At 33.6% G+C, this 21,837-nt stretch overlaps 2 protein-coding genes across 2 annotated transcripts; one reads left to right on the top strand and one right to left on the bottom strand.

The window, feature by feature from the left end:
- The first annotated feature begins 400 nt into the window (after positions 1 to 400).
- On the top strand, positions 401 to 9,620 carry LOTGIDRAFT_185795 (hypothetical protein). Its single transcript, XM_009048243.1, has 17 exons — positions 401 to 814; positions 1,006 to 1,294; positions 1,729 to 1,851; positions 2,079 to 2,259; positions 2,738 to 2,834; positions 2,997 to 3,086; positions 3,450 to 3,535; positions 3,811 to 4,016; positions 4,372 to 4,435; positions 4,539 to 4,606; positions 5,243 to 5,352; positions 5,815 to 5,905; positions 6,363 to 6,452; positions 7,331 to 7,496; positions 8,259 to 8,340; positions 8,543 to 8,635; positions 9,175 to 9,620. Exons 1-17 carry the CDS (start codon positions 519 to 521, stop codon positions 9,374 to 9,376), a joined length of 2,334 nt encoding a protein of 777 aa, XP_009046491.1. The 5' UTR covers positions 401 to 518; the 3' UTR covers positions 9,377 to 9,620.
- Positions 9,621 to 11,130: 1,510 nt separating this feature from the next.
- LOTGIDRAFT_230461 (hypothetical protein) lies at positions 11,131 to 20,319 on the bottom strand (the record flags this gene model as incomplete). The annotated part of the gene is made up of 9 exons (XM_009048242.1): positions 20,059 to 20,319; positions 16,458 to 16,742; positions 15,944 to 16,074; positions 14,755 to 15,021; positions 14,228 to 14,395; positions 13,246 to 13,491; positions 12,276 to 12,518; positions 11,710 to 11,949; positions 11,131 to 11,279 (listed from the first exon to the last, which is right to left on the bottom strand). Coding segments are annotated over exons 1-9 (1,797 nt in total), but the record flags the coding sequence as incomplete, so codon positions are not given.
- Positions 20,320 to 21,837: the final 1,518 nt, after the last annotated feature.

The raw sequence follows: 21,837 nt of genomic DNA, 5'->3' as shown, positions 1-21,837 counted from the left end.
GAACATGACATGACATGACATGTTACAGAAATAATTTTCTGAAGTAAGCTTCACCACAATTAGACTGCGGTCTGTTTTAACGCCATCAGCTCAAATTAAGAATATGAGGCTGACTAGTGTTATGGTGTTGTAATATCATCTTCACAATGTCAAGATGGTAGGTAGGTAGATGACAAATTAAAAGGACTCCAATCAAATTGTTGCATTTACAAACTTCCGCGATTCAAGAAAGGTGACCATTCGTATAACACGAAGTTCGGAGTAGCTTGTGACATTGTGAAGATGTGGTAATATTGGCTAGTCGTTTATTGGTGGTAAATTGTAGTTTATAACGTTTGAATGTGTTCACTAATTGACTTTTGTCATTGGATATGAACTGAATTGCAATTAATATATCATAAGATATCAATTTTTATTTCAGTAATCACAGATAAAGGCATATTTTAATAGATTAGAAACGACGTAGACAAATCTCAGTTGTTAAATTCTGACTCTGTGATCTCAAGAAATCCGCAACCATGCCAAGGTTTGAATCAATGGACGGCTTTGAACATAGCATTCAAAAACCATCAACCAGAAAGATATGGATTATTGCTATAATTTTAGCCATAGTGGCGTTTGTGATAGGTATTTTACTAGGACGGTATGCCATTTGTAGCACATCTTCCGAGTCATCAAGTGTTACAGAAGCCCCGCAGAAAGATGGTGTATTTCTCCCTGGTGTGCCTGATTCTCTTATACAAGATGCTGAATTATCAATTAGAGATACTCTGTTAAAGAGTATAGATAATAAAAACATAGAAAAGTATCTAAGGTTTGTTTTAAATGTCGACAGATTTCTAATTTTAGATACTATAAATGTGAAATAGCCTTTTTTGTAGCTAAGGTGACAAAAAAGTACAATTGGTAAATATTGGGCGATGGGAAATTAAAAGAACGTCATAATATCTTCTAGAACACTCAGAAAGCATTTTTGAAACATTTATTCCAAATTTTCTGTTTCAGTCGGTTAACAGAAAAGCCCCACATTGCTGGATCTGTTGAGGATGAAGACCTGGCAGAATATATCAGACAATTCTGGTTAGATGTCGGTTTTGATGAAGTTCAGATGGCACCATACGACATTCTCTTGTCATATCCTGATATGGACAACCCTAATTTTATTGAGGTATTGGATGGATCTGAACAAATTATCTATAGAACACCGATAGAAGAAGATGTTTTAACACCGGGCAAGAATAATACCGAAGGAATACCACCTTTTAATGCTTATTCTCCTAAAGGTATTGTGGAGGTATGTGTTGTGTTTGTTTTGTAGCATACTTTTCTTGGTACCTTTAACGGGCATTGTATGAGATACAGATTGTCCACTGTGTAATCCAGTGTTGTTAGATAAATTACATTTGTATATAAATATAATACAAAAATCAATGCATACTAAGTGTTATCAATCAACCAAGTCGAATTGTATAATTACCATGTTCTATGGTAATTTGTTATATTAATACTAAATACTTTATAAATACATTATATTACAATATTTTTTATGTTTTTTTTTATAACCCAATAATGGTATTTTAGAGTAATTTTGTATATAATAACTAAATGGTTTAGTTATCATAACTCAATACATTGTATGTATATCATATGCATATTCTAATGTAGTTTGGTATATTAATACTATATATTGTAAACAACAAAATAAATTGTAAGTTTGTTGTGTTCTAGGGCAATTTAGTATATGTTAACTATGGTAGAGTAGAAGACTATATAGAACTACAGAAAGCAGGAATAAATGTTACTGGATGTGTAGCCATATCTAGATATGGGAGAATATTCAGAGGCTCTAAGGTATAGTTATATAATAGTCAGAAGATACACATAAAGAAAACTTGCTGGAGTTGCAGAATTAGGTTCATTTCTTAAACCTTCAGAAAAAAATATTCCAAAACTCTATAATTTAGTGACTCTTTTTCTTAATCCTGATAAGGTAGGCCTACAGTATTTTGTTCTTACTATCGTGTCATTGTCCTATAGAACAGAAAAGGTTTTCATTCATGAAAATGGCATTCCTTCAGGTAGACATAGCACAGAAACATGGTGCCATAGGTTTGATCCTGTTCTCAGATCCATCAGATTATGCCGTAGACGGACAAAATGTTTATCCAGACGATTGGTGGCTACCAGGATCCGGTGCTCAAAGAGGAACTATTTTTACTGGTGGTGGTGACCCCTTAACACCCGGATATCCTGCAACAGGTAAACCCGTCGTTCTTGATTCACATATTGCCAAATTAATAAAAGATTTGCATTTAATGACAATTTTTGGATTGATAGCACACCACTTACCGTTGATAGAAATGTTCTCAAGTTTACTGCTTTTTTTTTAACTGTTTTGGCATCACTGTTGTCCTGTTGTTTTCTTCTTTTTTCATAAATGTTCTCCTTTTTTGTCCTTACTGTTCTTTGCTTTGCTTGAGTGTTATTACTGTTTCATTACTGTTCTTTTCTTTTTTATTGCTGTCCTTTTGTTTTTCATTGATGTTCTTCTGTTTTGAAATTGCTGTTCTTCTGTTTTGAAATTGCTGTTCTTCTGTTTTGAAATTGCTGTTCTTCTGTTTGAAATTGCTGTTCTCTCATTTACCTGCTTTCTCTTTTTAGTTAGTATTTTCAGTTTAGAAAATATGGTTCAAATACTTTTAGGTCCAGCAATATCTTCAAATACTCTACTTTTCAGAATATGCATATCGTTACGGAGAATCGGAAGTTAAACCTCCTCTGCCTAAGATACCAGCTCATCCAATAGGTTATACTGTAGCTAGAGAACTTTTGATGTAGGTGTCTAAATTATACATCAATTATATTTATATTTATAACTTGAAAGCATCTATCATCGTTCACTCAAGATATTAATCTGGCTTGGTTATCAATAACCGACTTCAATACACTTCCTACAAACTCAACCATTTACAAGAAAATATTGCTGTGTTTTGTAGAAATATGACAGGAGACGAAGTTCCTGATAAGTGGAGAGGTGGAATAAATATAACTTATAGATATGGACCGGGTTTTATTGATAATAACTGGTAAGATTTGCGGGTAAAAAAAGATGACAGGACAATGTCTGAACCACATTCTGAATTTAAATTCAGGATTTAGAAATATAATTTGTTATGGAAGGATTAAGAAAATCCTAACCCACAGAAAACTTAATTCAATTATTACTAACGTACAAAGCGGTTCTTGCACGGGCACTCGTCAGCCTATCAACTAATAGTTCTCTCAGCCTTTTTCTGTCAAGCCATCGAGCAGAAACAATACGGCAGTATGCTGTGACATCAGCCAAGCCTTGTGGCAAAATGAAAACAAAAACATTTTTCATGCCAAATTTAAAGTTGAATCCAATTCATCTTCGATCATTCGATTAATACATGATACATAATTTACAGGAAAATAAGAATGAATATCTCGACTACAAATGTTCGTAAAAACTCTACAAATGTCATTGGTTTTATCAAAGGGAAAATTGAACCAGGTAAAAACAAAATGCAATTCAAAACACATGTGATATTGAAGATATTAGAGGGATTATTCGTTGGCAGTAATATATCGTCAACAACACTAACAAACGCTTTTTTCAACTTAGGTTCCAAAGAATTCTTCTGCTCCTGGCCTGAATTTTGGGGTAACTTACTGGAATAAATGCATCTGTCTTCAAATCGAATCAATATTATTTCCCAAATAGAGGGGAAACAATTACAGCATCAAATAGTTTTGATGAAAAAAATACAAAAAATACTTGTATTCCAGATAGATATATACTGTTTGGCAATCATCGTGATGCCTGGGTTTATGGTGCCATAGATCCCTCTAGTGGAACAGCTGTTATGATGGAGACTTCTAGAGCTTTAGCTGCCTTAGTGAAATCAGGAAAATGGAGACCAAGAAGATCTATTGTCTTCTGTAGTTGGGCAGCTGAAGAATATGGGTTAATAGGATCGACAGAATGGGTTGAGGTCGGTATTATTCTTAAAAAATATTTACATAACTGTCAACATCTGGGTCCGCGGTGGCTCAATGAGATAGACGCTTGCTTACTAAGCTGAAGGTCCATGGTTCAATCCAGGAGATAATGCCTTCGGATTTTCCAACCCAGCTCCTCTGTCAGTGATGGAGGTAAGGGGGGCTGACTTGTAATAAAGCGTCTACAGGCTGTGCACGTTAAAGATTCCTTGACAGTTGGAAATCGAAAAAGAGCAGCCAACATGGCGTTGCCTGCCTTCATTGTTTCCCGTTTCATGATGATGTGAGAATCTATATTAGAACCAACAAAACCAAATATGGCTCTCTTTGACTCATATACTTTTTCAGGAATATATAAAGAATTTAAAAGAGAGGGCAGTAGCTTACTTGAATATAGACATTTCAGTTGAAGGTAAATTATTTTAACATTTATTGTACTCATTTAACCATTTAATAGAAATCTTCAATCGTGAAAAATATTGTATAATCAATCACGAATTTTGTTATATTTTTAGGAACAGACACACTTAGATCTAAAACAACGCCATTATTGTATAGAGCTGTATACGAAGCAACAAAAATGGTAAAAAATGAGATATATTATAATATGATTAGGCCTAGGCTATACATTGAAATTTTTAATGTAATTTTTAATGCAATATAAATATCATCAAGTATTATTATAATAAGCTGATATATCAGATAGATACTTGTATGTTCTTGCTTTACAGGTTTGCCATTTGGAAAAAGAGGGGGGAGGGGGGTTATTCGAGTCTTGAATATATATATAATAAATATTCTTCAGTAAGTACTAAGTACTAGAAATGTACGAAAATCGCATTATTTCTTTTCCTATTTCTATAGATGTCTTTTCTATATATGGCAGTGTCTTAAAAAAGACGACTGGTCTTTTTAATTTCAAACGCGAATAATTCTGGACACAAATGGATATGAAGGCTCAAATTTCGACAGTGAGCTGTGAACGCTGTTACTAATTGGCTTAGTTAAAAAAATTCCATTTCTTAGATTCAAGTTTGATTGATCAAAAAATTGTGCATATTATGTCACTTGGCGCATACGATACGATAAATTCTCATTTCCAAACTAGTTGTCCTTATAATGATAACATTACTGAAACACGTCTCGACAACATGACTCTAATCAATTCGATATAATTATGGCAAGTACCAGTATGTGGTGTTGATTCTGTGTTCACCAGGTAGAAAATCCCAACCCAGAAGAAGTTACAGCAGGAAGGAAGTCAGTGTATGATACATGGTTATATAACAGACCTTGGACTATAAACAATCAATCTCATAATCTACCACAGTAAGTTATCAAAAATATTATTTTTGTTATACGACATTATCGTGTAGAAATAGCTAGCAGATTATGACACGATGCCATTGAATCTTCATTTATCTAGATTTAGTTTTATTCCAATATAATTCTGTGGATTTTTTTTAAATCAGAAAATCAGTCGGTTTCAGCTCAAAGGCACGCCAAATCTGGATGCTCGAAGATTTTCTTGTAGTCATGATATATCTATTGTTCTAATGCTGCAGGCAGACAATGAGCCGCATTGCCACGAGGCCCCGTGTGCTACAGACTGTGCACGTTAAAGATTCCTCGACAGTTGGAAATCGAAAAAGAGCAGGCTAATGCCACTGTTCTGGCAAAGTGTCCCTCATTGCTCTCTTGCAAGGCGTTGCCCACATTTCATTTTTAGATGAATACCTCTCGTAGATTCCTTGCCTACCTTGTGATTTTGAGGCCAAATTTCATTTTCAGAATGGAGTCGATGGGTTCTGGTAGTGATTACGCACCGATTTTACAGAGAGCAGGAGTAACTTCAGTTGATTTTAGATATACTTATGATAAGGTATGATTTTACTTTTTAGATATTATGTTACTATTCAAAGGAATGCTACCTATTAGAATGGAAACTCAAACTTTGTCAATTAGAGTATACAGTATATTCATCAGTTGGACTTATAAGGTGCCATTAGGTAAGAATAGAAACGCGATACTTATATCCATTAAACTAAATAATTATTGAAAAACAATCCTATCGTATAGTTTTGACATCAGGTATAAGTCTATTGATGAACAAAGACTCATTTTGGCCAAGTTTAAAAAAAATTCAATTTTTGGTCATCCTACGAGGTAGTATATTGATATTTTGGACGAATAATTTAGATATTCTTTATAGAATTATTACATCTCAGTAGTGAATATTTTAATATTTAGAAATGATCTGCTTAATTGAATTTCAAATTTATATATCTTTACCATTGTAACATTTGTTTATAAATATCATTTAATTCCGATATTTTCAGAAAGCTTATAACATATCCGGTTATCCTCTGTATCATTCACAGTATGAAACTTTTTATGCCGTAAAAAATATCATCGATCCTGATTTTGAGGTAAGTTAGACCTAAAACACATCTCTGTAGATGTTGATCCATTTTGAATCCGTGGACTGTTTCTTGACGTACGGAACAAACTGGCAGAGGCAATAACACTTATTACAGTTTACTTTGTGATTGTTCGTACGCACGTTAGTTGCATCGAGTTGAACTGATTTTGAACTATTCCAGTGACATATATATAAACTAGAAATATTAAAACAGAATTTGAATCATGTTGTTACTCAGAGTTTCACGCTTTGCTATCTTCAAACAATTGAAACTATATTATATACACTATATGACATATATCAGCATGCGTTCATGCGATTTTGACGAAACCTGGCGTGAGTGTTTGTTTTCACCTAAGGATGAACCCTATTGAAAATTAGAAAAATCGAAAAATAATTGGTATGAGTTATTGCCCTTGTTCTTGAAAATGCGTTTAATTTGTAGTACGTAAACACTCTACAAGGCACAATTCTGGATGGATTTTGACGAAAGTTGGTGTGAGTGTATGTAATCACCCAAAGATGAACCCTAACGAAATCAGAAAAATCGAAAAATGTTATTTCCCTTGTTCTTAAAAACGCGTTCTAGAAGGCCCAATTCTTGACAGATTTTGATGAAATTGGTCATATTATTCAGTATCGCCTCAAAAAGTTCAAAAGAAGTGTATGTCTGAAGGTTGAATATTTCATACTGATAATGTTACTGTACTGCCAAATATTTTTATTTAAAATCAAAGCTGCCATTGGGCGTATATATCTTCTGTGTTTGTAATAGACGTACATTTGAAACTGTTTAATATCATAAACATGAATATTATTTTTGATATTTCAGTATTAAAGACTTAAAAATTTTTTTTTCATGATTTATTCAATGAACTATTTCAGTATCATGGAGCAGTTGCTAAAGTTGGTGTTGAATTAGCCAGGAGTTTAGCAGACTCTTTAATTATACCATTCAATGTTTCTGATTATGCCTGGTCTTTGGAAAACCTTCGAGTAGCTTTTGATAAGGAAAATGGAGATAAAATGAGAGCCAAGATAGAAAATTATGGTGAGTTATAATACAAATTCCTCTAACAGACCTTTTGTTGATTCTGGATATTAAAAAGGAACTTCTTTTGGTAGAAAGTGTATATTTTAAGGTCATCAATAAAATTCAACACTGATTATATGATGATTATATATACGATGAAAAAAATGGCTGAAATAAATAAAATATGGAAGTACCCTTTCCATTATTAAGGTGCGATTAGACCATGCATGGTGTCCAGTGCGGGATTATCGTAGATCCGCGTTCCTTCAGGCGAAGATTTGTCGTGATAACCAAACTCATTCTCGGTTTGATCGCGGACGACAATATAATATTCAAAATAGAACAAGGTGAAATCATTGGAGTACAGAACGATGGTATTTATCAGTGCTTCTCAACTGGGGTCGACGAGACTTAAAAGGGATCGAGGAATCGGGGCAGAAATACATATATATACACAAATGAAGGAATTTTGTGAATAGGGGAGAAGTTGAGCAACAGTTCCAAAATGAACTCTCTGATCTTCAAATTGTCTTATCAGCTGAACCTCTCCACTGAACATAGCACCAGTTCATGAGGCATGACGAAGAAATCGTCCAAAACTATCCGAATTGAGATGGGTACTAAATATTGAGAGATACCGGTGTAGATGATATAGGCTTAGTATAGCTAGCTTAACTTCCTGACAGGCTACTTTTGTATATCAAAAGTTTGTGCCAGTGATCAAACTAAAGATAGAATCCCCGAATCCTACATTATTATATGGCTAACGTTTTGTTACAGATGATTTAGAGAAAGTAATTCAACATTTTGATAGAGCGGCAGACGAATTTGGAGAACGAATGAAAAATGTGGATAAAAATAAGTAAGCTGATGTTTTTTCATCAAGTACTCTTATCACCGACACTATCAAACTATTGACTCATTCTGCTCTTCATCACAGGGAAGCAAAGTAATAGGTCTACATTTAAATGTCGTCACTTCCGTCGGTTTAAGCAATGAATATAAACTGTGATCTACAAATGAATTTCGGTGTGTTTATGAATAGTTACTTATTCTTTTTTCAGTCCTATACTAACGAGACTAATAAATGACCAGTTGGTTCTACTGGAAAAAGCCTTTTTAGATCCAGCTGGATTACCTATGAGACCTTTAAAAAAGTAAGTCATATAAAACACGCACAAATAGGCCTACACTGGAATTTTCAATGGAATTGATTTACATGTAGGCCTAGCTAACTCCTATCCAAATTACCTTCTTAGAAACATAGATAAAAACAAACATGCGGTACTACCAGGTCTGGATTAAGACATCCCAAATGAATAATGGGAAATAACCAATCTTGATCTTCTATTCTCTACAGCCACCCTTAAATTCACACAGGAAATGACATCATAATAACTAGCAAAATGGCGACTGGCTAAAACATACAAAAAACATTTTAGCAAAATCGGGAATTAATTTTATTATACACGTTTCTATTCTGCTATCAAGAGATCTGACCCGCACTAAGCCGATAATAATAGTAGCCTATATACTGTACTTGTTGGTGACAAAAGTTTGTTACAATCCAATTGAGATATACAATTAAAGATGAACAACTTTTCAGTCAACTCAAGCTTATATATTATACATTATATCTGATAAATGTGGTAATCGAGACCAGTAGTACACCACAAATTCTCTAAATATATTTCAGACACATGGTTATAGCCGAGAGTGCGTACGATTCGTATGCCTCTAGCAGTTTTCCCGGTCTAGTAGATTTATTGTTTGAAATTGAGAAAGCTACCGATCCAGATAAACGTTGGGAACAGATTAAACAACATTTTGCAGTTATATTACATACAATTCTATCAGCGGCCTCAACGCTTCGCGATGTTACAGCTTTTCATACGTAAATTTAGTGTTACAAATGTGATAATTTGAAATTTGAGACGTGGCCCTAACATAAAGCATCTTACTCGTGAAGTGCTTGTCTCAGAACTGGTGGTATCTGACAGAATCTAATCAATCTCTGTATGTTTACATTCCTGTTACGTAATCCTTCCTAAATCATTTAACCCTATATTAACAATGCGATTAACAATGCTGATTTATATTTCAACAAGTAGGCCTAAATAAAACACAGATCTTTTTGATTTTATACGTCCACATGGAAATGTGGCCTTATATTGCCGTAACCCCATTCCTTCCGTCTGTGCACATGCCTTGTAGAGACAATGGTGGCTATAGATATTATCCGAGCTTGTTGAAATGTATAGGCTACATACAATGTATGTATTGATGTGATTTCAGTCAAATTCGAATTTGGTAATAACCAGCGGAAAAGTTTTGGAGTTATTACCCTTGACTTAGTAGAGTCTTCAGTTTTTATTCGATCTGATGAAATCTAGTATGCATGAGATCTGGGTAAATTTCAAATTTGGAATGTACAGTTCTTAATCTTCTGGATGAACTTGGTATATGTAATCGGTAATAATCGGTTGAACTATTTTGGAGTTATTGCCTTTGACGTAATAAAAACGCCTCATATTTGGCTTGTAAACGCGATAAAAGGCTACATATCTTTCTGATTTTTAATGAGAATTATTAGTATGCATGATTCATAGATTGAGATTTCATTCAAGTTCGAAATTGGATATTAGACTGGAAGAATGATTTTGGAGTTGACGAAGTAAAACGCGTCCAAGTTAGCGTCCAAGTTTTTTTTTATGTTGATCTTCTGTATGTAAGTACATATTATTTATTAGATCTGGGTCAAACGTGGTATTAAGTTGATGAAAGGTTTCAGATATAGTTCCCGTTATACGGAAATATGTTGGATTGTAAAGTTTTCAGAATTGAGAAACTAATTCTTCATAAGGAATATAATAATATAATTATTTTACAATATTTTTAATGAACGTTTACATACAAAATAATATCTGATTTCAATCTAGAAACTAACTTTTGACAATTTACACTCTTGTGGTAAAGGCCACCTGGGTAAAATTATCATCAAACTTCAAACAATGTTTTATAAATCCTCTATCACAGACGGACTGATAATGATGCCGTCTTGGAATTTCTTTTTTGATCTTTTTTACCAATATCACTTGCTATCTCATGGTTTAATTTCTTCACTAATAATTTTCTGTTATTTTTAATTTTCTTTTCGGCCAAGGTTTTTATTTCATTCTTGAATTTTGCCTGATTCAAGTCGTCATTTGTAAATGGTGCTTTGAGTTCATTATCTGCCTTGAAATTGTTAGTGATATAGGGATCCAAGGGTTTGATATCGAGCTTAGGAACTATTGCATTGTCCAAAAGCTCAGGTTTCCTAGGAACAATAATTTTTGACGACTTGGTTATCGGATTATCTTTTTCGACAAGTTGCTTGAGAGTTGACTTTATCGATTTGGTTTCAGGTTTTTTTAATACTTTGACTGCGCCCTGGACTGAAAAATTATTTTCAGGTTTCTTGATGGGTTTCTCATGGTTTTCTTTGTTTGGTTGTGTTATATTCTCATTAATCATAGTCGTATTGTGTGTGACCACTTTTTCTGTTTTAACACTAGATTGGGTTGTGACCATTTGTGTGAATTGTGAATTCTTCAGTCCAACAGAATTTGATTGCATAGTTTTTTCCACTGGTACATTTTTCAATTTTGGTAAGATTTGATCAACAACAGAGGATATGGGTGTGGTTGTTTTGTACACATTACTCTTCAACATATTCAGTTCATCTTTTAATTTGTATAGTTGATGAAGAAACATAGCCTGGTTTCCAATAGAAGACTTTTTTGGCACCTTGAAATCTTCCTACAAAACACCATCAAACTCTATTATGTTAGGCTGCATGGACTCAGAGATTATGGAATATGAATCAATGGGTTGTAAAAAATTGTTTGTAGTTTTGAATCAGATGAAAGATAATTACAGCTCAGCACTTTTCTCATTGACCCTAGTTCTTATGTGATCCCTGCAATTTAAAAAAGAGACTAGTCCAGAAATGGCCTTTTTTGGCAAGTTGCATACCTTATTGGATTGATTGAATCGTTCGACTATTTCGCTGAACTATAAACGGGTTGTCTTTATCACAAGAATACCCTTTTCTATATTAGAAGCTTTTTCCTTATAATGACAGACATTATTTCACAAACAATCAGAGGCAAAAAATACAAGATTGGAGTTCCAATTATATAGTGTACCACAAATTAGAAGAACGTTACAATTGAAATATATTTCTTACCAAAGCCGAATCTAATGATGGCAGTTTTGATTTTGAGCCAGCTTCATCAATTTTAGATTCCCTTCGACTTTTAGCAATATCAGCTTCCACTTCTTTAACTTTCTTAGCAATATCTGCTACTGCTTGTTGGTATTGTTGTATTTTTTCCAATAACCGAGCCTCTTTACTCTCTGTGGCTTTCAAAGCAACCAAAACTCGTTTATGCATTTGAGCTACTTCAACTACACTTGGTTTCTCTTTCTAACAATGAATAAAAATCAATCAATGTTATTGTTGTATCAAAATAATGATGTTTTCTGTTTACGAAATAATATATTATCTATAGCTATCGCAATGTGCAAATTGAAATAATCCCATAGAACGAATTTGTTTTTGTGCTCGAAACATCATTTTCAGACTATCAAGTGTGTATTTAATCACAACTAAGCTAAAATATATATAATGTAGCTCACATAAGAGAAGACTTATCAATTGGTTGCAGATCAGGATTTGGTCATACATTTACACTACAACATATTTCCCAGCGTGTCGATCCCTTGAGTAGCAATTATAAGTCTTCCACTAACCTCAGCTTGTTGAATGGTGATCATTTCAGCCTGTAATTGTTTACTGGCTCTAGCAACAATTCCGAGTTGATTTTTCATATCTTGACTAGATAACTGAACATTAGCAAGATCGCGTACAATATTCGTCATATCTAACTTAGAACTTTTACTATCTTCTTGTAGAGTTTTAATCGATGTTGATAAGACGTTAATATCGCTCTTCATTTTTAATAAACCTTGAGATCTCTCCATATTCAATGACGACTGAAATAGAACATGATCAAATGTAGAAGGCAGAGAAAACGCATGGACTATTAATTTTACAGAGATAGAGAATGCAAAATTGGGACTTGTAAAGAGACTTGCATGAGTAACTGAGACTATTATATAGAGCCGACAACGACAGAATGTGGAGTAATCGAATAAAGGAATAAAGATCGGAAAGAGAAATGTGAAATGTTTCGAAAATTGGAGCTACTACAGAAAAAAGACTTTTACAGAGAAAAAGAGATTGATAGAATGTAACTCTGAACTATTACAGGGATAAAGAAAGTGATGGAATGTAACACTGAGACTATTGAAGAGATGAAGAGAGTGATATGAAATAAATCCGGGACTGATACAGAGAACGCGAGACTGGCAGAGATAAAGAGAGTGATAGAATATTACGACTGTTACATATTTAGATAAAGAGGATGATAGAATGTAAGGACTATTACAGAGATAAAGACAGATAGAATTCCGTGATTGTGACAGAGCATGTGAGACTGGGACTGTGACAGAGATGGGGAGAGCGATATAAAGTAATTCTGGATCTGTTACACAGAGATGGAGAGAGTGATGTAAAAAATAATTCGGGACTGTTATAGAGAGCGTGAGACTAGATCTATGACAGAGATGCAGAGGGCAACATAACGTAATTCTGTTACAGAGAAAGTGAGACTGGTACTTTCATAGATGTATAGGATGGGAATGAACAATGTCATCTTACTTGTGGATTTATAAGTTTATCAACATTTTCCTTGGTATCTTTGAGTACATCTGCCAAGTTCCTAACTCTATCTTTTAATTCCTTATCATCATCAAATCTACTTGTTAATTTTTCACCATAATTATCCAGGGATTTCTGAAAGTTGTTGACATAATCTTCCATATTATCAACTTTATGAGCAATTGTTTCGAGAGCTCTGGTTAATGTTTTTTGATTCTTTTCCAATGATTTAACTGCCGGTCGAATCTGAAAAGTATTAATATAACAAGAAATTGGAAATACGTATTGCAATCAATTTGATTATAAGATCTTTCTTAATGAGAATATCTTAAGCATTTAGTCGCTTTATATGTGTAGAAGCTGGTAGAGCCCAAATTTTGGCTGTAAATTTACGTCGTCTTTGCCTGCAGTAAATTGAAAGATAGCCTTGCGAAGCAAGATGACATACGCCCACCAGTAGCTTTGATTGCAAGTACAAATCATTGTTTATAGCCTGTACAGTGAGTATGAGCCAATTGTGAACAGACCGACGGGCCGACGGACAAATTATAGATCATCATGAAAATCACGACATTGACCTACATAACACATACATAAAAATCAAAAGAATCTGTAAAGAATTGTAGCCTGTAGATTGAGCACGAGCCAAATGTGAACGGACTGACGGACCGCCAGGGTGATTACAATATAAGCCCAAAATATATATGTGGGCGTATAAAAATGGTTCAATAACTGAAAGGTCCTTGGCTAAAGTTAATACCATGTTATACCGTGTTCTCTTTTAATTTTACAATGAGCAACTGGAAGAACATGTACTCTTATATTAATTCTAAATGATACAGATAGCTAAAATAGAATTCCATCATCCATTATACATGTTTCATTAAATAAACCTTGATGGGTAAGCTTAACTTGGACACTGGCTATTACCCTTCTAGTCCTTGTTCACTCTTAAACAATTAAATAAACAAAACGATCTTACTGAATCACTTTCACTTTTGCTTGTCATCATATCACGTCTAAGTTTTTCTAACTGCATATCTTTATCCCGACCATTTCGTCTCAAATATTCAATTTCTTTCTTTATTTCTGTATCAGCATTCTTCATGTGATTAATATTGCTATTCAAATTAGTAGTTTTACGATTTATCTGAAAAATTAAATACCAGTATGCTAATTTTTTTTGTAATATTATAAGGGACAAGGGAATAGATGATGATGATCAGCGAATAGAAGCTTTTAAAAACATAAATTGACTAGTCTATTCGAAATATCAATTCACAAGATTGTTCCAAATTGATAAATTTTCATTTTATTTATATGCTAGTTTAATATACTTATTTTTATCATTGTGTTGATAGGAGTTATACTGATAGATTTATTCCAATCGGTGAGTGACCGTGTTGTTCAATCTATCAGAAAAATTTTGTATGGTATTCTCAAATAAAATTGCGAGTTTCCTATCGGTAGCTGCATGTTTATTTATCTGAACAGTATTTGAATTCATACCTGAACCACATTACCATACATATCATTTTCAGCTTGTCTTAAAGCTTCTATCTCTGTACCAAACGTTCTCTGTGTATCATGTATATTACTGAGTTCAGATGTAACTCTATCTGCTTGTGCAGCAGAACTCTGTAATTTCTCCGACAGTAATTTCAGAACCTTTTCTCGTGATTCTTTATCATTGTGTAATAAGTTTAATTCTTCTGTTTTTGCTTTTGACGCTGCTTCCATTTCCTTACTTAATTCTTCAAAACTAGAAACCATTTCCTAAAAACATATTCAACAATTTCATCCTAATTCTGGGTTCCGTAATGTTCATCTCGTACGATCGACGCATTATCAGTCGATTCGACAAAAAAATAATAAAAAAATAATAGGTAGGATCAAAACCTAATTTGATTTGTTTGCAGGCCTATCTAAGCTTAATACTATGTACTCTTGAAACTATTATTTGCTTGTTGCTTTTTTTTTGTTACAACGGGGACTCGGGCATTGAAAAAAAAGAGCGTTATGAAATAACTTGTTCAGCTTACAATGGTACATGATGTCCAAACAACGCCCCATTCGTCATACTTCCTTATGGCAGTGGTAATACAAGTGAAAGAAATTACGTATTCATAGCTCAATATTGTCCAATCAAAATTGACCCTGGAATCTTTCTAGGAAAACTCAGCCAATCAAATTAAACCACTCGTTATGACGCTATGTTCGCGAACGTAAACAAAACGAAAGCAATTTTGTAAATTAACATAAATGATTCGATGAAAATGGACGATGCATAAGTAAGTAAGATATTCGGTAAAGAATTATAGCTGGCAGAAAATCAAATCTTACTTTGAAAAGTTGAAAGAAAATGTTCTTATCTCTTCAAACGGGTGACGGCAAATAGATTTTGTGTTTTGTTTACATGAACTCATTTCCAATCTACCGATCTGATTGGACAGATTTTAATAGCACTAATTTTGTGTAGCTGGCTTAGTTTAATACGGGGTAATAAGACAATGTCAAAATCCGTATTCGGGATACGATGACAAATTGACAATAATACTGACTTCAAATTTAAAGTTCTGCCACCTGACATTTTTCGCGAATTTGGACAAACGCTGGGTTACTATCATGGTCCACAGTTTCGGAGCACAAAATTCTGCATTCTGAAGGCAGTATTAAGCTTATTTACTTAATGACATACCTGAACTTTTCTATAGTCGCCCTGAAGTGAATCTATCTTACTCATCAGTAAATGTAGTTTGTTACTTTGCTTGCCATTGGTATTTCTAACCAATAGGACTATTTTCCTTAATAAATCTTTAAGTTTAACATCTGCAAAGAAACAGAACGGTTAATAGTAATATTCAAATGATAATGATGGTGATGATGATGATCGATGATGATGATCATCATCATGGCGAGGAAAAGGGTAATTAGTAAGTGAAATTGTTTGGATAACGATTTTAACATTCGTTACTTTAAGGCCTGTTCACAAAGCGTTCCGTTCTCAGTCCGAGCCAGGCCGCGATTAAATGTGCCCCTTTTACCTTACGGTATAATGAAGTGATCTGGAAATATTCCTCTGTTGTAATGTAGGCCTAAATAGAAACCGTTCTCTGCACGATTATCTGAGGAACTATTTTTTTACCAGCCAATTACGCTTACCATTTGCAAACATCTATGAAATGTGACTTCAAGCCAAGAATTTAACATACCCGATTCTGATGTATGTTGTGATACTGGAAAATGATGCTGCTGATGTTGATGTGAAGAGGTATCACCGTGTGGATTTTCTGCAGAGCTAGTGCCAGATATTGAATGTTTTTTAATGAAAGCTGAAATGTCCGGATGATCGGTAGCAGACATTAAGCAAGTCTGAGATACGTTGATAAACTTAAAGTATCGACATTTAATACTCTTTTCCTGAATACATGATTTAGCACAATCTTCCAACGTCCCTCCTACTTTGTGGACAATATCACTAGATGGACTTGGCGCTCCTAGAATTAAAACAAAATCTGTTTTCCCCACTGCTTCATCACATTAAACTTTTTATGATAATATTTACTGTATTATAAATCTGAAAGCTTAACCTCAGCTCAGTATCTTACTTCAAGTCGAAAATGGGAATCTCTGCAGTGTTATTATACGGTTATAGGCGAAAAACCATTTATATCATTTAGCATAGAAAAATAAACTTCGATCGTCTGTCAAATCACAGATGAGATGAAAACGTCTTTAATTATCGATATTATTTAAATACCGGTAGTTATTTATACAATTAGGTTGCAAACAGGCAAAATCTCAGCAAATATATCCTTTCGTGATGTAATATCATTAATATTCTTGGTTCGTCCACGACTAGCTTACGAGATCCCTTTTTAAGGCTTACCAATTTGGTCATTGCTGGGAAGTCCAAATTACGACTCTAAAGCCTTCTAATCTTAAACTTGAATACCCAGTTACCTATGTGTTCATAATTTTCAATATTCCCTTTGCATTAATGAAGTACATCACGGGATATATGGACACCCATCTAATCATTTTAGAGGGTAGATCTACACCAGCCAGAAAATTTCATGGACAATTCCCTGTTTCATACACTGACAATATTACATGTAATAATTAAGATAGTGGACCACAGCCATATACGCCCTTCACGGCATGCGGATGGTAAAAACGTCCATTTTAAGTTTAATCAAAATCGGTTGAAAACTAAGAAAGTAATAGCATATTCAAGATTTTGGGGCAAGGGCGATAACTCTGCTTCTAACGGTCGAAAATAGCTCAAATTCGAACTTGATCTTCGATTTATGAATATTTATACCCATGCCGAATTTCATTTGATTCCATTAAAAAATCTTTTAAAGCGTTTACAGGCAAAATGTTGACGGACGGACCAACGGACGGACAGGGGCGCCGACAATATACGTCCACATAGAGAGATGTGGGCGTATAAAAATGAAAATAATAAAGATCTCATTCCACATAACAATTATACCTGACATCTATGACTATGCTTTGACTGCCACAAGTGATTTGTACGGAAGCGTATTAGGGCCATTCATTTTTATTTTTTTTTTGAATTTTCAAGTTAGTAACTCGAATTTTCAAGTTAGTAACTTGAATATTCAACATACTAACTTGAAAATTCAACATACTAACTTGAAAATTCAACATACTAACTTAAAAAATTAAAAAAAAAAAAAATGAATGGCCCTAATACGCTTCCGTAGATTTGGGATAGAGCCGATATTTTAGAATTTTTATTTATTAGTATTGCTTAAAACATTCAACATTTTTTATGTTTAAGCTTACCGGTATACTATACTTATTTATTTCTTTAGGCAATAATAATCAATAAAAATAAAACACACACAGAAAAAAAATCATGATCATGATTATGTTATACATGACACAGATTTTAACGATTATGTACTTGACATTGCTTTTATATTATTATTTGACAATGCTTTTAGTATTTGACAATGCTAATGATTTTAGTATTTGACAATGCTTATAGTATAATTCGACAATGCTTATAGTATTATTTGACAATGCTTATAGTAATATTTGACAATGCTTATAGTATAATTTGACAATGCTTATAGTATTATTTGACAATATAGTAATATTTGAAAATACTTATAGTAGTATTTGACAATCCTTATGGTATTATTTGACAATACATTCCCATGAGACGAGAAATCAATAGATCAAAACTGACACCCTGTTTCTTCATTGTACTTTGCACTTTTGTATGGATTTCATAAACTCCGAAAAGGCTTTAGATTCATTGACTAAACCTGAAATGAAATTTTCAACATCAATTTTCATCAAATAGTAGAGTTGTTTGCCTTAAATTTTCCCTAGAATCGTTCATGTTCTGACAAAAGTGTGAAAATTGGCAAAATATTTAATTTTTATTATGCTCTTTCATATAAGAGCAGGACACACGTGATCCAATCAAAACATAGAGTTATAAATATATATCATTATATACATCTATGAATCAAAATTATGACCGCCATATTGGATTTCAAAATGGCCACCAATAAAAATAATTTTGATTAGATCAAGTGTGTCCTGCTCTTTCAAGGTAATCTTTAATTTTTTGTGAAGAAACACATTTTGCCCGTAAAAAATAGTACTTTAATCATGGATCTATGCCATTGTAAAAGGTTTCTTGTAAAATCCATTTTGAAAATATTCATATGCCTTGCCAATTATATAATCTTGGAGTATCTCCCTGCGATTTCTTTCTCAGTCAATTATTTGTTTATATCTGATTATGTAAACAGGTGGAATTTTGTTCATACCATTTTTCTCGTCTTACCAGTTATCACGGATTTGTAGTGGATCTGGTAAAGTGTGGCCTTCAATTTTCGGTAAGTTTGGGTAGTCTTCTTTGTTGTTTTTGATAATTTCCAAGGAAGATGGAGGAATTTTCAACACAGACGCAGAGAAACAAAGAGCCGCCAATTTACTTTTACTACCGTCCTTGGTAATACCTCCCTTTAATAAGTAGTCGCGCAGTGCCCTCACTTTCCATGTTATAAAAATATTAAGAGTCATAATGAAAGTTAAATTGTTTCAAATGTTGATTGTATAAAATAAAAAGCATATAAGCTTATATAAAATCGGGTAAAACTGTCAAAATAAGTTCAAAGCTTTCTTTCCGAATAAACACGGTGGCCATATTGTTTATGATGGAAACGGGAGTTTCCCCCCCTTTGACCTTTTTACCTGCACCGCTTTTGACAATGACGCTTATGTTGATACCAGTACAGAAAAGACATAGCCTATATAGAAATAGTGAGTATAGGTCCTAGTTTGAAGTATTTTTAAAGGGAATAATGCGATTTTTCTATCTCTAGTAGGCTACTTCTGAAGACTATCTACATATATTAAAGATTAAAATCACCCCCCCCCCCCCCCCCCCCAAAAAATGCCACAACTGTCCCTTTGATATTTAAGTTAAAGGCTCAGCAAGTGTAGATTCACCAACAAGGGCGAGTAAGTCAGTAAGGCTAGGCCTAGTTACGGTACTAAGTAAAGTCCGGCGCACACACGAGCCTTCAGCTCAGGCAGTATTTATTCGTGCACTTCTCCTTAAGTCGATAGCTTCCGTGTGCAGGTAAATTTATGTAAGATTAAATTTACCCGCACACGGAATCTATTGCCTTATGGAGAAGTGTACAAATAATGAATTCTGCCTGAGCTGGTGGCTCGTACGTGCGCCGGAGAATCACAAGCATGATCACAATCTAGACAAGCTAATAAGAGACAGCTAAAAGTAAAAGCGCCGAAACCTACCATTTGAGAACGAAATAAGCATGAGACACAAACAAAAGACCAACACGAAAATGAAAGAAAACTTTTCCATTTTTAAAAACTTGTCTAAATTCTTAAATAACTTGGATTCTTCTGATCATTGTTTTTGTCCACCATTTTTCTAAGCCTTGACAACATAACGTCATGAAATTCTATGACGTCATTAACATTAACGTCATAATGCTCTTCGCATCGTTGTCGTTCCTTGCAGTCCCTATGGTCCCTTTCCATCGCTGTCAACGTCTAAAAAATAGTCCCAAAACATCTTGTTCCTATTTTGTTTTGCCAATTTCATGAAACGACGACATTGACCTTCATCTGATGTTGACATAGGCTATTTTCGGATGAATATGTAGGCTAAACCAACGGAAAACATTTTACAACAATATATTCTCTGACAACGTCTTAAAAAGTAGTCCCAAAAGTTCTGATCATAGATATCATATAATAAAAAGAAATCTATGGTTCTGATCATGTGAGCAATGTTGATCAAAATGGCAGACGCCAGATAATTTAAACAATGTAGCCTATTGATTGTTTTGTGTGTTTTCGTCTAATGTAGCCTAACATCATTTAAATGCGGGAAAATTGCTAAAGGAAACTTCGAATCTAAGTTGATATTTGTTAAATAATCATAATCAATCTCAAGTCTAGCCTACTAACTTATGAAAAACTCATTGAAAAAGATGCAGCCGTTTGCAGAAATTGTCAAAACCAAATTATTAAAATAAACATTAATTTGAACCATTCATGTCCGACATTCAAAAATTTATCAGCTTCTACCACTAACACCAAAGTCAACTTGCAGACCTGCTACACTAGAATTAGCCTAAGTGTAGGCCCTATTCACATCAGCTTCTAATGCTTCTTTTCAAGATCATGCCTATCCTCAACCAAAACCAACCATTATTAAACATAATTCAACCATAGACTAATATTTTAGAAATTAACTGGTGGCATTTTGAGGGATATAAAGAGTCAGGGAGTTACACTTAGGCCTACCTCAAGGACAACCATGCTGATATCAGTTCTTAATAAATACCGAGATATATCAGACTTGGCGGATAATGCCGAAAACTTATTGGCTGATATTGTTAAAGAAATGCAGGAGAGGTAGATAATTATAATATTTATAATATAAATATACTAATTATTAGCTGTAAAATGTCATCATGCAACTTAAGATAATTTAGGAACAACAACAACAAATATTCCTTATTTAATTAGATTATATTTTAACATGATTCTTTGTGTTGTTTCTCACAAATCTCGAATGCTCACAGTCGACCATATTAACTTTATTTATCTTAGATGATTTAATAGAATTCCCTTACCGCAGTTGCTTCTTACTCCATTTTATAAATGGTGTAATTCTAAAAACAAATTTAGGAGATTGGGGTAACGATTTCCAATGTGAATTTGCCCTATATTTAATCGTTCTTTTCATTGCCTCAAAACGGCATTTTGGAATGCGCAAGGAATTGTTGATTTCTGAACGTAGACAGAGAGTCGTAGGCCTAGTTGAAAAGGAAGATTGTTAACTTAGGTAATTTTGAAAATTTTCATAAATTTCCATTTATGATTTTGTAAGGATTCTCCTTACTGCTCCTTTTTGAAATTCGATTAAAGGGGCAAGTTTATTTTGGATTCCATATAATGTAGATAATATAGAATTAGATGTATTTATATGTTTACTCCTGTTTAAGTGATTATTTATTGTTAAACCTAATACTAAGTTTGTATCATTAATGCTTATATTTA

This window comes from Lottia gigantea, assembly GCF_000327385.1.
Source record: "Lottia gigantea unplaced genomic scaffold LOTGIsca_12, whole genome shotgun sequence".
Lineage (NCBI taxonomy): Eukaryota > Metazoa > Mollusca > Gastropoda > Lottiidae > Lottia > Lottia gigantea.
This window is presented reverse-complemented; position numbering and strand designations above follow the sequence as displayed.

Bases quoted from the DNA above. Each gene is read 5' to 3' on its own strand.
- LOTGIDRAFT_185795 (XM_009048243.1), top strand. From the start codon at position 519: ATGCCAAGGTTTGAATCAATGGACGGCTTTGAACATAGCATTCAAAAA. The intron at 4,607-5,242 runs GTAAAAAATGAG...TGTGTTCACCAG, and splicing joins TATACGAAGCAACAAAAATG to GTAGAAAATCCCAACCCAGA. The intron at 7,497-8,258 runs GTGAGTTATAAT...GTTTTGTTACAG, and splicing joins AGCCAAGATAGAAAATTATG to ATGATTTAGAGAAAGTAATT.